This window comes from Salvelinus sp. IW2-2015, linkage group LG16 (genome assembly GCF_002910315.2).
Source record: "Salvelinus sp. IW2-2015 linkage group LG16, ASM291031v2, whole genome shotgun sequence".
NCBI lineage: Eukaryota > Metazoa > Chordata > Actinopteri > Salmoniformes > Salmonidae > Salvelinus > Salvelinus sp. IW2-2015.
In genome coordinates this window covers 17,982,278-17,996,154 of record NC_036856.1, presented here as the reverse complement: position 1 = coordinate 17,996,154, position 13,877 = coordinate 17,982,278, and the positions used below count along the sequence as shown (strand labels likewise).

Here is a 13,877-nt window from a genome sequence, read left to right as displayed (position 1 = left end):
CTGGGATTTGAGTATACCTGGAGTAAGAGATGAAGAGTTGGAGGAAAGTGTGGCTACTCACAGTGAACTCCCCAGTGACAGCATCAAAGCCAACGTGGATGGTGTGTTCAAAGTCTGAAGGAGGAGAGATCTCTGGTCGTTCTTTGTCCCGGTCTTTCTTTCTACCACCTGAAAGTCAATCAATAAACCATCATTACATTCTCTGTTAATAAATGGGCTGAAATGTAATCAGATCCAACAATGGATAGACAAATTGAAAGACCAAAATTCAACCTCTACTGCCACTGGATAGTCTGATGCACAAAGATGGAAACTAATATAAGATGGATTGGCTCTGAACTAAGATGCACTGAATGAAATGTAGCCTCTACTGGTAATGCACCTTTAACACCAGAACCACTAAAGCAGTCATTTGGACTGCTCATTAATGTATTTTTTTAAATTACTGTGCCATTTTTAAAGTCATGCCCCTCTCTGTCCTTGAGACTTTTCCTAAATAAGTCTATTTAACACACTGTAGTTGTTAGAATCTTTCTTGACATTTTGATTAAGAGGAAGGGGGGTGCTTTAGCACAGACCTATAAAGGAAGCCAACGGACAGGAATTTCCTTTTACATGGAGACAGCTTCCACCCTACAGTGCATTCGGAAAGTATTCAGATCCCTTGACTTTTTCTACATTTTGTTGTGTTACAGCCTCATTCTAAAATGGATTAAATAAAAAATGTTCCTCATCAATCTACACACCGTACCCCATAATGACAGAGTGAAAACAGGTTTTTAGACATTTTTGCAAATGTAGTAAAAATTCTAAACAGAAATACTGTTTTTACATAAGTATTCAGACACTTTGCTATGCGACTTGAAACTGAGCTCAGGTGCATCCTGTTTACGTTGATCATCCTTGAGATATGTTACAACTTGGAGTCCACCYGTGGTAAATTCAATTGATTGGACATGATTTGGAAAGGCACACACCTGTCTATATAAGGTCCCACATTTGACAGTGCATGTCAGAGCTAAAACCAACCCATGAGGTTGAAGGAATTGACCGTAGAGCTCCGAGACAGGATTGTGTCGAGGCACAGATCTGGGGAAGGGTACCAAAAAATGTCTGCAGCATTGAAGGTCCCCAAGAACTCAATGGCCTTCATCATTCTTAAATGGAAGAAGTTTGGAACCACCAAGTCTCTTCCTAGAGCTAGCTGCCTGGCCAAACTGAGCAATCGGGGGAGAAGGGCCTTGGTCAGGGAAGTCACCAAGTACCCGATGGTCACTCTGACAGAGCTCCAGAGTTCATCTGTGGATATGGGAGAACCTTCCAGAAGGACAACCATCTCTGCAGCACTCCACCAATCAGGCCTTTATGGTGCAGTGACCAGACGGCAGTGGTGGAAAACGTACTCAATTGTCATACTTGAGTAAAAGTAAAGATACCTTAATAGAAAATCACTCAAGTAAGTGAAAGTCACCCAGTAAAATACTACTTGAGTAAAAGTCTAAAAGTATTTGGTTTTAAATATACTTTAAATATACTAAGTATCAAAAGTACATGGAATTGCTAAAATGTACTTAAATAACAAAAGTAAAAATAATTTCAACTGCTTTATATCAATTTTCATTTTATTTTTTTATTGACGAATAGCTAGGGGCACACTCCAACACTCAGAGATAATTGACAAACAAAGCATTTGTGTTTAGTGAGTCTGCCAGATCAGAGGCAGGGATGTTATCTTGACAACTGTGAAATGGACCATTTTCCTGTCAAAACGTAAGAAGTACTATTGAGTGTCAGATTGACATTTTCAATCTCTCCCTGACCAAGTCTGTAATACCTACATGTTTCAAGCAAACCACCAAAGTCTCTGTGCTCAAGAAAGCGAAGGTAACCTGCCTAAATGATTACCGCCCCGTAGCACTCAGGTCGGTAGACATGAAGTGCTTTGAAAGACTGGTCATGGCTCACATCAACACCATCATCCCAGAAACCCTAGACTTACTACGGAGTCGTGTTTGGCCACACAGTCAACACCATCATTAAGTTTGCTGACGACCCAACAGTGTTAGGCCTGATCACTGACAATGGTGAGACAGCCTCAAGTTCCTTGGTGTTCACATCACCCAACGGACTATCATGGTCCAAACACAAAATGTGGAAAAAGTCAAGGGGTCTGAATACTTTCCGAATGCACTGTACACCCTAAAAAAGAGCCTCCCCATCAGCTAATAGGGGAAAGGGGTATACCTACTGAATGCATTCAACTGAAATGTGCCTTCCGCATTTAACCGAACCCCTCTGAATCAGAGAGGTGCGTGGAGCTGCCATAATCGACATCCAAGTCTTCGGCACCCGGGGAACAGTGGGTTAGCTGCCTTGCTCAGGGGCAGAACGACAGATGTTTACTTTGTCAGCTCGGGGATTCGATCCAGCAACCTTTTGGTTACCTGGCCCAACGCTCTAACCACTAGGCTACCTGCTGCCCCAATACAGTTGCATACGCAGGATTTGTGGTACACAGAGGGACTATGACAAACAAGCTGACTATCTGGATGAGCATTTCAGGCAGCGGGGTTACCCAAAGGAATGGCTGCATGACGCAAGGGATCATTATAAAACTATGACCCAGGATGACAGCCTCACGCCCAAACCACCCCGTCCTCCTGACCAACGCGTTCAGTGCTTCCTTCAGTACTCCCCACTTGGTAAACAGTTCAACCACATCATTAAAAAACACTGGTACATCTTGAGCACTGATCCACAACTGGAAAAGAGGTTTAAACAACCCCCGCGGGTAGTCTTCAAACGCGCCTCTAACATCAATCAAATGGTGGTGATATCAGATCTTACACCAGTGTCACGTAGTACTTTCCTAGACAATGTGCCGAACGGTAATTATAGATGTGGCCGATGTAACCAGTGTAGCTTTACGAACAAATGCACAATGTTCAATCACCCTATTACGGGCAAGGTAATTAAGATTAAGGGCATCATTACATGTTCCACAAAAAATGCGATATACCTGATCAAGTGTGTGGTCTATGCTATGTAGGAAAAACGAAACAATCTCTGAAAACAAGGAGTAATATCAGGACCTTTGACCAGAGAAACCATGTGGCTGCGCATTTCATGGAGGCTCGTCACAACATTAGCTCTCAGGGACACATCGGTATCGAACATGTTAAGACTCCTGGGGTGGGGGGGGGGGGGGGGGGGTACTGATAATCTTCTCAATAATATTGTATTGGATTCACCATGTGTACCATGTCTCCTAGAGGTCTGAACCAAGAGTTTGATATCAGACCATTTCTTACATGAATATGTCACTTTGATTTGTCTTGTCTTCCAGGTCTCCTACTTGGTCATTTTGTAAATATAGATACTTTTCTGTAACTACCACATGTGCCAATCCCATTAATATCAAATTATTAGAGATACACAAATCGTTTTTACACCCACCATGTGTCATGTGCGTAATGGTCATGCGAGGTGAAATATGTATATTTTGGGATGTAAGCACTCAGTTTTTTTTATTTGACTTGAAAAAGATCCGTTAGATGGAAACATTGTCAACAAAGCCGTGAATTGGGAGCTTTAACAGTTTGCAGGCCTTCTTGTTCTTTACTAGAATCTTAATATCACAAAATGAACTGGAGCTATAACCAGTTTAAGGAGGGCATGTCATTTTTTGAATGGTTTTCCCCCGTTGCCACTCTTCACGACAGTAGGGCCTGATCCCCTCCTTCTCCCGGCAGTTGGAGGTGCCGTGCCCAGTTGATAATCACCCCAATAATTGCCTCGAAACTGAACCTAAGGTAAACTATACACAGACTAACGTCACACAACAAATTAAATAAATTAGAGTATGATGGGTGAGAAAGTGTGAGTTGATTACTGAGGGGAAGCTAACAATGGCAAATTTTGTAAATCACCAATTGTGAATGAAGAACAAGGCAGGCCATTCTCTTGTATTGATCTATCTAATTTCAAAATGGTATGTACCCTCTATCAGCCCATTGAATCCAAGCAGTCTTATATGTCTACTCTGGCCTACTTGGAGTACACAGTGAAAGTGTGCGTCATTTACAATGTCAAGAAGACCAAGATGATTGGATGCACATGCTGCGTCAGCATTGCTACAAAATCTGAATGCAAACAGCTCAGATAGTGGGGAAGAAATGAATCATCTCTGATGATTATTCTTCTTATTCTCCTGAACACACACCTCTGAGGCCTAGGTAAAACATTTTTTAAATGAATGGTGCAATGAGCAGGTGCCCGCGCCACCACCAAATAGAACGGTGAGACAGGAGAGAGGAAGGGACGGCACCGTTTGATTTGGATAGAATAAGCCGGTGACAATGCTACGGGACAATTATCAGCACAAAATGTCATCACTGAGAGAGAGGACCCTACATCAAGCAAAAACATCAGCAACGCACTCAGCAGCTTTCGTTGTTTATGTGACATGAGGCCATTGCGTTTAGACGCACGCCATGTAAGCACAAGCTGATCATATTTGATTGCTGTCAGACACATTCATTATAATACCATCATTGCTTTTTTGATGATTTACACTATTTATTAAGCACACTTGGTGCTTATAATGATGTTTAGGCTACTGATGTTTTCATCATTTGACACGCGTGTCTTGCTGACCTGACCGTGCATCTTGATGGTTGGGGTATTTTTTGTTGTTTTTGTTGTTATAAAAATCAGCTGTTACCACATTCCAACACATAGCCTATGCTTCATGTTTCATAGTTGTCACAAAGGCATTCCACAAATAGTTTAATTTATTTAACCTTTATTTAACTAGGCAAGTCAGTTAAGAACAAATTCTAATTTACAATGACGGCCTACCCCGGCCAAACCCAGACGACGCTGGGCCATTGTGCGCTGCACTATGGGACTCACAATCACGGCCGGATGTGATAAAGCCTGGATTTGAACCAGGTACTGCAGTGACGCCTCTTGTACTGAGACGCAGTGTCTTAAACCACTGCGCCACTCGGGAATAAAATGTATTGAACACTTGAATGTGTTTTAGTTTTTACATATAGCCTATAGGAGCAGAAACAAATGAAAATGCTATTGTGTTATTAGAAATATATATTTAATGTTCTTAAACACAACACAAGACATTCATAAACACAACCAAATTATTATTTTTGTTATAGCATATATAGCTAGGTTTCCATCTAATTGGTGACAGATTTCTGAATGCAAATATTCTACAATCTGCATAAAAATGATATTTTTCCACCGGAGCTATGTTTGCATCAAATTGACTTGTTGTGGATAAAAGGTTGTGCGTGATGACGTAGTGCACATAAAAATACCCTTTGCAGTTAAATTCCCATGTACCGAATAAAAAATACAAGTTAAATGGGTTTCCATCGCATTTTCAACTATGTGTAATGCACATTTAAAAAAAAAAAWTTGCAATACATAGCAAGTGTGCCAACTCTGGTATTGGCGGGTGTGCTCTAGCCAACAGCTGGCAGATACAGTGCGGGTATAGCATACATGATGAGACTATTATGGACAAAAGAGCGAAGTTATTTGTATTTGTCAAACAGCAGCCAAGCATCGATGATCATGTCACCAGAATAAGATCCTTGATATTTATTGGAACTGAGCATCAAGCTCATCAGCGTGCACTTTCACCACCCTGTGAAGTTCATCACTTATTTCACCTGTAGCCTAGTAAACTGCATGCTTTCCCGAGTTGTAGTGGGGGTCTACTTCGACATGATGGTTATTATATGAATATTTGCGCATAAAACCATTTCCACCGACATTTCTTGCATAATTCATTTTACGAAATAAAAAGATCTCACCTTGTCTAGCGTGTTTTGTCGGCTTTTCTCGCATAAAAAGGTTGGATGGAAACCTGGTTTAAGAAATGTATTAATTACACTGTTAGAATGTTACACCCATTAGCTTGAAAGGGGGGGGGGGGGGGGGTCCCTCGAGGCCCAGTGGTTCTCTAGTGTTAAAAAAATAAGATAGGACAGCCGACCCACGCTTTAGAGCCCCTCCCAGTGCCCCACCTCTATGGACTCGTCTGACCTTTCTCTGCGCCTGAGAAAATGGAGATGATCTTGTTGCGGGGTTTCCTCTCCTCTGGAACCGAGGGCAGGGGTTTGGAGCTGTGATTGGCTGAGAGTGGGTCCTTGCTGGAGCCTGTGCTGAAGATGGTGCTGCTCATCCGGACCGGGGGGGCAGGGGGCTTGTCCTCGGGATTACCGTTATCACACATGGCCACAGGGAGGGGGGAGAACAGAGAGGGTAACAGAAAGAGACAGACAGAGAGTGAGAGTGCACGGAATAGACAGAGGTGTGTGCAGAGATCAGGAATGGGAATCAGAATAGGAGAGCGCAGAGTGATATCTGCAAGACAAACAGAGACATAATCAGCTTGACCACACAAATGACAGGTGAACAAGAGCACTTGCACAATACATTACATAACATAATAGGTGGTTTTGCTTTTGGAGGCCAGTTCAGTTTTGTGGACACCATAGAGATGTGTAGATATCGCAAAGTTGTATCTGTCCAATTATGGCACCTGTGAGAGCAGGGGCAGCGCCATTGAGGCCATCTCCATTTTATTATTCTAGTACTTCTTCGAGTGTGTTGATTGAACAGGTATAAAGCCAAGGTTGGCAATTTACTGACAGCTGCACTGGCAGAATGTGTGTTCACAAGTATAATTAGTTGGCTGATCCCTCCTGGTGACCTAGATGAAATTGTAATCCTTCCCACCCAGTTGAGTACTTCAAAATGGTGAAAGTCTTAAATGGCATTGCCCATGTTAAAATGGGCTTTGGGCACTAGAGGTCTCTATACAGTACATATCTGTGGGTGACCTTGACTTTACACAGAGGAGCACATTTATGTAGACAAGAAGCTCTGTCCTGCAGAGGTAATTTTCTCCCTGGCATGTTTTCAGCATTCCACTGAGATTATGGAGAGATTTGAGCATTGACCATATTTCCTATATTATCATCATCGCATACTCATTCACACTCTAAACACAATTCTGTGTCTATGGAAGGAGGGGGCAGGGGACAACAACAACACTGGATAAGTTGTGGTGCAGAGGTGATAGGTAAGGCCTTGACAAGATCAGTAGGGTCTAGAATAGATATGCTGCAATCAGTCATTTATCAGAAAGGTGTGGGATACAGAGCTAAGGAAAGCACTGCGAGTGCAGACTGTGGTGGGTTTTCAACAATAGGGAGGGAATACCTTGAGTAAAGAATCAGCATCACCAGTGTGGCACTGTCTCCCTTTCATTTGTATTCTTTGCTATCTCCATCTAATTATGAGAGAAGTGGCCAGGGGAAAGCCAATTAATTGGAGGACATCCGATTCCACTATTGTTCTCACATCTATCCATCTTCTCAGATCAGTGCAGATGATAGAGAGTAAATGAAGACAGGAAGCCATGTCACACTATCGAGAAACAATAAATGGACTGTGTATGATGACCATCATAATCAACTTTCAAGATCAGTAAAGTTAGCTAGTTAGAAAGGAGAGAAGATAGAGGCATACATATAAATGCTCTCACTCCACACATTCAATAGCATTTACCTAACATTAGGCCAAGGTTTCTGAAATGTGCAGCATAGTAACGTTAGCTAGCTCTACATTCCAGATCACCCCGACATCCAACACAGAGGTAAAGACAGATTCAGGTTGGATATTACTCAGATATTCGCCTGTAGTTTTCCTTATGTCCACCAACAGGAGTTAGGGACCGTCAACATAGTGACAAATCAACAAATGTCAATAGATCTTTAACCATTACTCCTAAAACTTTCAAAACTGGGTCTTGTTAATTAATTTTGCATTTTTGAAATTCAATAGCGCCTTGGTCATGTGACCAACACCTCAAAAAAGGTTCATAATGTACACTCAGTGGGCCTACTGCACACCCTTTTGTGTCAATTTGCATCTAATGAGATTTTACAATTTAAAAAATATAAAACATTTCAATAGCTCTCTGGTCATGTGACCTACAACCCTCAAACTGCTGTCAGAATATCCACTGAGTAGCCTTACATGTAGCACACACTTTTGTTTGTCCATTTTAATCTCCTGCGATTTTATATTAATTTTCAATGTTTCTAATTTCAATAGCTCCTTGGTCATGTGACCTACTGACCTCAACCAAGGTTCAGAATGTCCCTTCTATATGGCACACCCTTTTGTTTGTCCCTTTTCATCTCAGGTGATTTTACATATATTTTTTATTTATTTTACATTTCAATAGCTCCTCGGTCATGAACTACTGACCTCATACAAGGTTCAGCACGTACTCAGTGGGCCTACACATTGCACACTCTTTAGTTTGTCCATTCTCACCTCACACATTTTTAGATACATTTTGTAAACTTTCTCATTTCAATAGCTCCTTGGTCATGTTTTTGTTATTTACTGCTGCTCTTTAATTATTTGTTATTACTATCTCTTACTTTTTTAGGGATTTTCTTAAAACTGCATTGTTGGTTAAGGGCTTGTAAGTAAGCATTTCACTGTAAGGTCTAAATACAACTTGATGTGATGTGACCTACTGACCTCAAATAAGGTTCAGAATGTCCACTGACTACCCTTCTATATTGCACACCTTAGTTTGTCCATTTTTCATCTCAYACATTTTTACATTAATTGCCTGCTCTGCTCCCCTGAAGGAGTGTCACTCACACACCTATTCACTTGGGCATCCCCCCTGGGGCCTTCCTGACCTCCAGGCAGGCCCCCATTGATCTCTGAACTCCAGGCCTCTAGGCCTACACTCCCTGCCTGCCCTCTCCCTGGGCCTGAGTGTGTATAGCTTACTCCCTGGAACTACAGACCTCCAGGCCTCCACACCTACTCTCCCTACCCGGTCAACACCCCTCTCACTGGGCATCACCCATCACCGCGCCCCGGCCGGGGCTCAGCCATCTCCATAACCTTGCCCATCAGGCGAACTGGGGCACCCACACTTAAGTACCCCCTCCAGGACACTAACACATCTATTTTCCCGCTGTCAGCAACCACGTGCACCTGGTAATCCGAAACAGGCTCTGTGTACATGATGACCCGCCTGCTTTTTTCCACTCTGAGACTAAGTCCCCACTCCAACCTCCATGGCYGGAGTGCTACCCCCAGCCCCCCCAAGTCCGGCCGCCCCTGCTCGGACTCTGAGTGCACCCCACCTTGATGAAGGCCTCCTCGTGCACCTGATTTGGACGATTTTTTTTACACCTTTATTTAATCTTTATCAACTAGACAAATCAGTTAAGAACAGATTCTTATTTTCAATGACGACCTAGGAACGGTGGGTTAACTGCCTCGTTCAGGGGCAGAACGACAGATTTTTACCGTGTCAGCTCGGGGATTCAATCTTGCAACCTTACAGTTAACTAGTCCAACGCTCAAACCACCTGATTACATTGCACTCCACGAGGAGCCTGCCTGTTACGCGAATACAGTAGAAGCCAAGGTAAGTTGCTAGCTAGCATTAAACTTATCTTATAAAAAAACAATCAATCAATCATAATCACTAGTTAACTACACATGGTTGATGATATTACTAGTTTATCTAGTGTGTCCTGCGTTGCATATAATCGATGCGGTAGCGTATCGTTGCTCCAATGTGTACCTAACCATAAACATCAATGCCTTTCTTAAAATCAATACACAGAAGTATATATTTTTAAACCTGCATATTTAGCTAAAAGAAATCCAGGTTAGCAGGCAATATTAACCAGGTGAAATTGTGTCACTTCTCTTGCTTTCATTGCACGCAGAGTCAGTGTATATGCAACAGTTTGGGCCGCCTAATTTGCCAGAATCTTTACGTAATTATGACATAACATTGAAGGTTGTGCAATGTAACAGGAATATTTAGACTTAGGGATGCCACCCGTTAGATAAAATACAGAACGGTTCCGTATTTCACTGAAAGAATAAATGTCTTGTTTTCGAGATGATAGTTTCCGGATTCGACCATATTAATGACCTAAGGCTCCTATTTCTGTGTGTTATTATGTTATAACTAAGTCTATGATTTGATAGAGCAGTCTACTGAGCGGTGGTAGGCAGCAGCAGGCTCGTAAGCATTCATTCAAACAGCACTTCTGCGTTTTGCCAGAAGCTCTTCGCTGTGCTTCAAGCCTATCAACTCCCGAGATTAGGCTGGTGTAACCGATGTGAAATGGCTAGCTAGTAGCGGGGTGCGCGCTAATAGCGTTTCAAACGTCACTCGCTCTGAGACTTGGGGTAGTTGTTCCCTTACTCTGCATGGGTAACGCTGCTTCGAGGGTGGCTGTTGTCGATGTGTTCCTGGTTCGAGTCCAGGTAGCGGCGAGGAGAGGGATGGAAGCTATACTGTTACACTGGCAATACTAAAGTGCCTATAAGAACATCCAATAGTCAAAGGTTAATGAAATACAAATGATATAGAGAGAAATAGTCCTATAATTCCATAAATAACTACAACCTAAAACTTCTTACCTGGGAATATTGAAGACTCATGTTAAAAGGAACCACCAGCTTTCATATGTTCTCATGTTCTGAGCAAGGAACTTAAACGTTAGCTTTCTTACATGGCACATATTGCACTTTTACTTTCTTCTCCAACACTTTGTTTTTGCATTATTTAAACCAAATTGAACATGATTCATTATTTATTTGAGGCTAAATTGGTTTTATTGATGTATTATATTAAGTTAAAATAAGTGTTCATTCAGTATTGTTGTAATTGTCATTATTACAAATACATTTTTTATTTATTATAATTTTTTTATTAATATTATTATTATTTATATTTTTTAAATTGGCCGATTAATCGGTATCGGCTTTTTTTGGTCCTCCAATAATTGGTATCGGCGTTGAACAATCATAAATCGGTCGACCTCTAGTAGAGGCCTCCCCACCTACAATGTGTGGTGTCCCGCAATGAGGCAAGCCTGAGGCTTGGTAGTGTCAGCTAATGGTAAGGCACATGCAATCTCCACTACATGCTCCAAGGAGCATGGAGGAGAGCTCCAACATAGAATGTGTAGAGTCCCGCACCCAGGCGGACCTGAGACCTGGCAGTGTCCATAACCGCTAAGCACATTCCATCTCCATTTAGTGCTCCACCGTTAGCGGGTCCCGCCAAAGCCAGCGTTCGATTCAAAACTTCACGCTTTAGAGCTAGCTAAGTATACGGGGGACGTGTGTTTAAACGTTTCACCACAGCCGCTCCGTGATCAGACTGATGCCAGTAGTACACTTTCATCAGCCGTCTCCCAGGACTTAACTAACCCTCCCAGCCAAAGCCAGGTATGCGTTCAAGCCATCATTCTCTGATTGACAGGAAGCCAAAGTCAGGATTCGTTTACAAGCAGCAAAACATTGAGTCTGGTGGAACCGCCCTTACATTTTCATGCTTGACCAAAAGCCCCATAGTCCAGGACTGACTGCCGCCTTCCGTTAACAATCAACAGCCATCACCATCTGCAGGACTCACTTTGCGTACGGACTAGTACCGAGATAACTCCTGTTTGGTTTGCATCATTAGCGACACCAGAAAACAGGTGACATACAGGGAGGGATTGGAAGAGCCCTGCTAGAGGGATACCTCATTATCTACCTTACTAAGGCTAAGCACTCCTTAAGAGAGTCATTGTTCCTCCCGCAGTTTACCCGCGCTTCATTGAATTTCTTCACTTTGACATTCAGAGCACTGGGCAGAAATCACATCAACACCCACCTCGGGCCTTCACGATGCTTTGTTTTAATTAAAGCAGACGGATTCCCCTGGTCCGCACCAGCTCTAAATCAGCTGCTAGGCGCCGGAGACCCGCCGGAGACCCAGCGCGAACAGGGCCGGCGAGCACTGTAGCTGGGGAGATCCGCGAGAAGGCCCCGGCGCACGTCCAGAGTTGCCGCCACCAACTGCCTGACCCAATCCCCCATCTGTCCGCCTTCGGCCCGCCGACAGACACCACCCTGACGAACCCCCGCATGCAGCCCCTTGCGAGACCATGCACAAGAGACCGCGAGATGGGCCGCACAATGAACTTACAACAAACTTCCAATGGTGGTGAGAGAAGGGCGACGGAGCGAAAGCTCCGGATTTTCAAGGGCCAGCGAGAGCTCAACGGACGCCGCCAGAACCGCAGCGCTTTCCAGGACTTGGGCCCCTCTCTTGGGGAGAACCCATTCCAGGGCGCCCTGCCCTTCAAAGAAAACTCTCCCCGGGGCTCCCTCGCCTCGCGGCGCCCATCTCCGCCAGTCCGTGGACATTCTGAAAGTAGTTTGAGGTCAGTAGGTCACATGACCAATGAGCTATTGAAATGTAACATTTTGAAAAATTCATGTAAAATCATGTGAGATGAAGATGGACAAACTAAAGGGTGTACAATATAGAAGGGTAGTCAGTGGACATTCTCAACCTTGTTTGAGTCAAGAAGGTCACATGACCAAGGAGCTATGGCCATGGCCAATGAGCTATTGAAATTCAAATGTAAAAAAAAATTTGTGGGCCTCCCGAGTGGTGCAGTGGTCTAAGCTGTAGATGTGCTCCTAGAGATTCTGGGTTCGAGTCCAGGCTCTGTCCCCGCCGGCCACGATCGGGAGACCCATGGGGTGGCGCACAAACGGCCCAGTGTCGTCCGGGTTAGGGGAGGGTTCGGCTGGCAGGGATGTCCTTGTCCCATCGTGCACTAGTGACTCCTGTGGCAGGCCGGGCGCAGTGCATGCTGACACTGTCAGAGGCGTTTCCTCCGACAAATTGGTGGCTGGCTACCAGGTTAAGTGGGCATTGTGTAAAGAAGCAGTGCGACTTGGTTAGGTTGTGATTCGGGGGACGCACGGCTCTCACCTTTGCCTCTCGCGATAACACGAAATTGGGGATAAAAAAAGTAGTTTGTACTTTGTTTACACTCCCTAACAAATTCAACTAGGAATACAAAATGCTGCTCACATTTCCACGTTTATTTGCTTTGGAAAGCGAATTAATGTCCAAATCGTGAAAATAAGACCTGTGCAATGTTGTGCGCAATTTTTACAACATCATGACACTAATTTGGATTCTGTGGCTCAAGAAAGAGCGAATATCAAACCTGAAACTGTCTTTACCTCAGTACTTCCAACTGTGTATTTGCAAGTCACAGTGAAAGATCAGATGCTCTGTCGTCTTGCAAGTGAACCTTGCTAGTTACGTTAGGCCTAACTATTTAGCTGATTCCACGATTATATTAGTGCTAATTATTTTAGATATTCAACTAAGCTAGTTAAAGCAGGTTAGCTAGGCTAACAGTTACCCGAGTTCAGTTAGACAGAACTCTAATTACACATAGCTAACTAACGTTAGCTAGCACTGCTAGAAAAGCAGAAATGTGCATGATGTGAGTGAATTAGCTAGCAAGCTTGTCCTCCAAGTGCAGTAGCGCGAATGCCAGACAATAACGAACCCTGCTTGATAATACACATGTTAATTTGGTAAGCAAAATAAATCCATTGATTAGCTAGATAGCGATTGTCGGTACCGAGGACAAGCACTAACTTATTTGATAATGACGTTGTTTTGCGACTCGCAACTTACCAGAAAGACTCCACAGGAAACATGAATAAAACTTGGGTCCAATCCCTAGACGCTATGAAAACGTTTGTACATACGTAAAACAAGAGTTATGACATTATGTAGAGTTTGCATAAATTACACAGCGTAATCCATTGTGTTTTCAATAGTTCAGTTCTCTACATAACTTTTTCCTCAATCTTTTCGTCCCGGGAATAATTCCACTATGGCGAAGGGGAGGCGGAGATACCGCCCAAGCAACTAGTGTAACAACTATATTAAACGGTACCAACTGCATATTGTTAAATCT

The 13,877-nt window shown here is 43.3% G+C and overlaps 1 protein-coding gene across 2 annotated transcripts in view; it reads right to left on the bottom strand.

The window, feature by feature from the left end:
• pak2b (p21 protein (Cdc42/Rac)-activated kinase 2b) overlaps positions 1-13,792 on the bottom strand; it is a 21,692-nt gene extending 7,900 nt beyond the window's left edge. Inside the window, exons 1-3 of one of the 2 annotated variants that reach the window (XM_070447570.1) lie at positions 13,592-13,792; positions 6,073-6,393; positions 62-168 (exon numbers count right to left, since the gene is read on the bottom strand). In XM_070447570.1, coding sequence (XP_070303671.1) covers positions 62-168; positions 6,073-6,262 — 297 coding nt within the window. In that variant the 5' untranslated portion in view covers positions 6,263-6,393; positions 13,592-13,792. Of the gene's footprint in view, positions 1-61; positions 169-5,840; positions 5,952-6,072; positions 6,394-13,591 lie in introns of those variants that run through there. The other variant, XM_070447571.1, reaches the window with a different exon arrangement.
• Between the last annotated feature and the right edge of the window lie 85 nt (positions 13,793-13,877).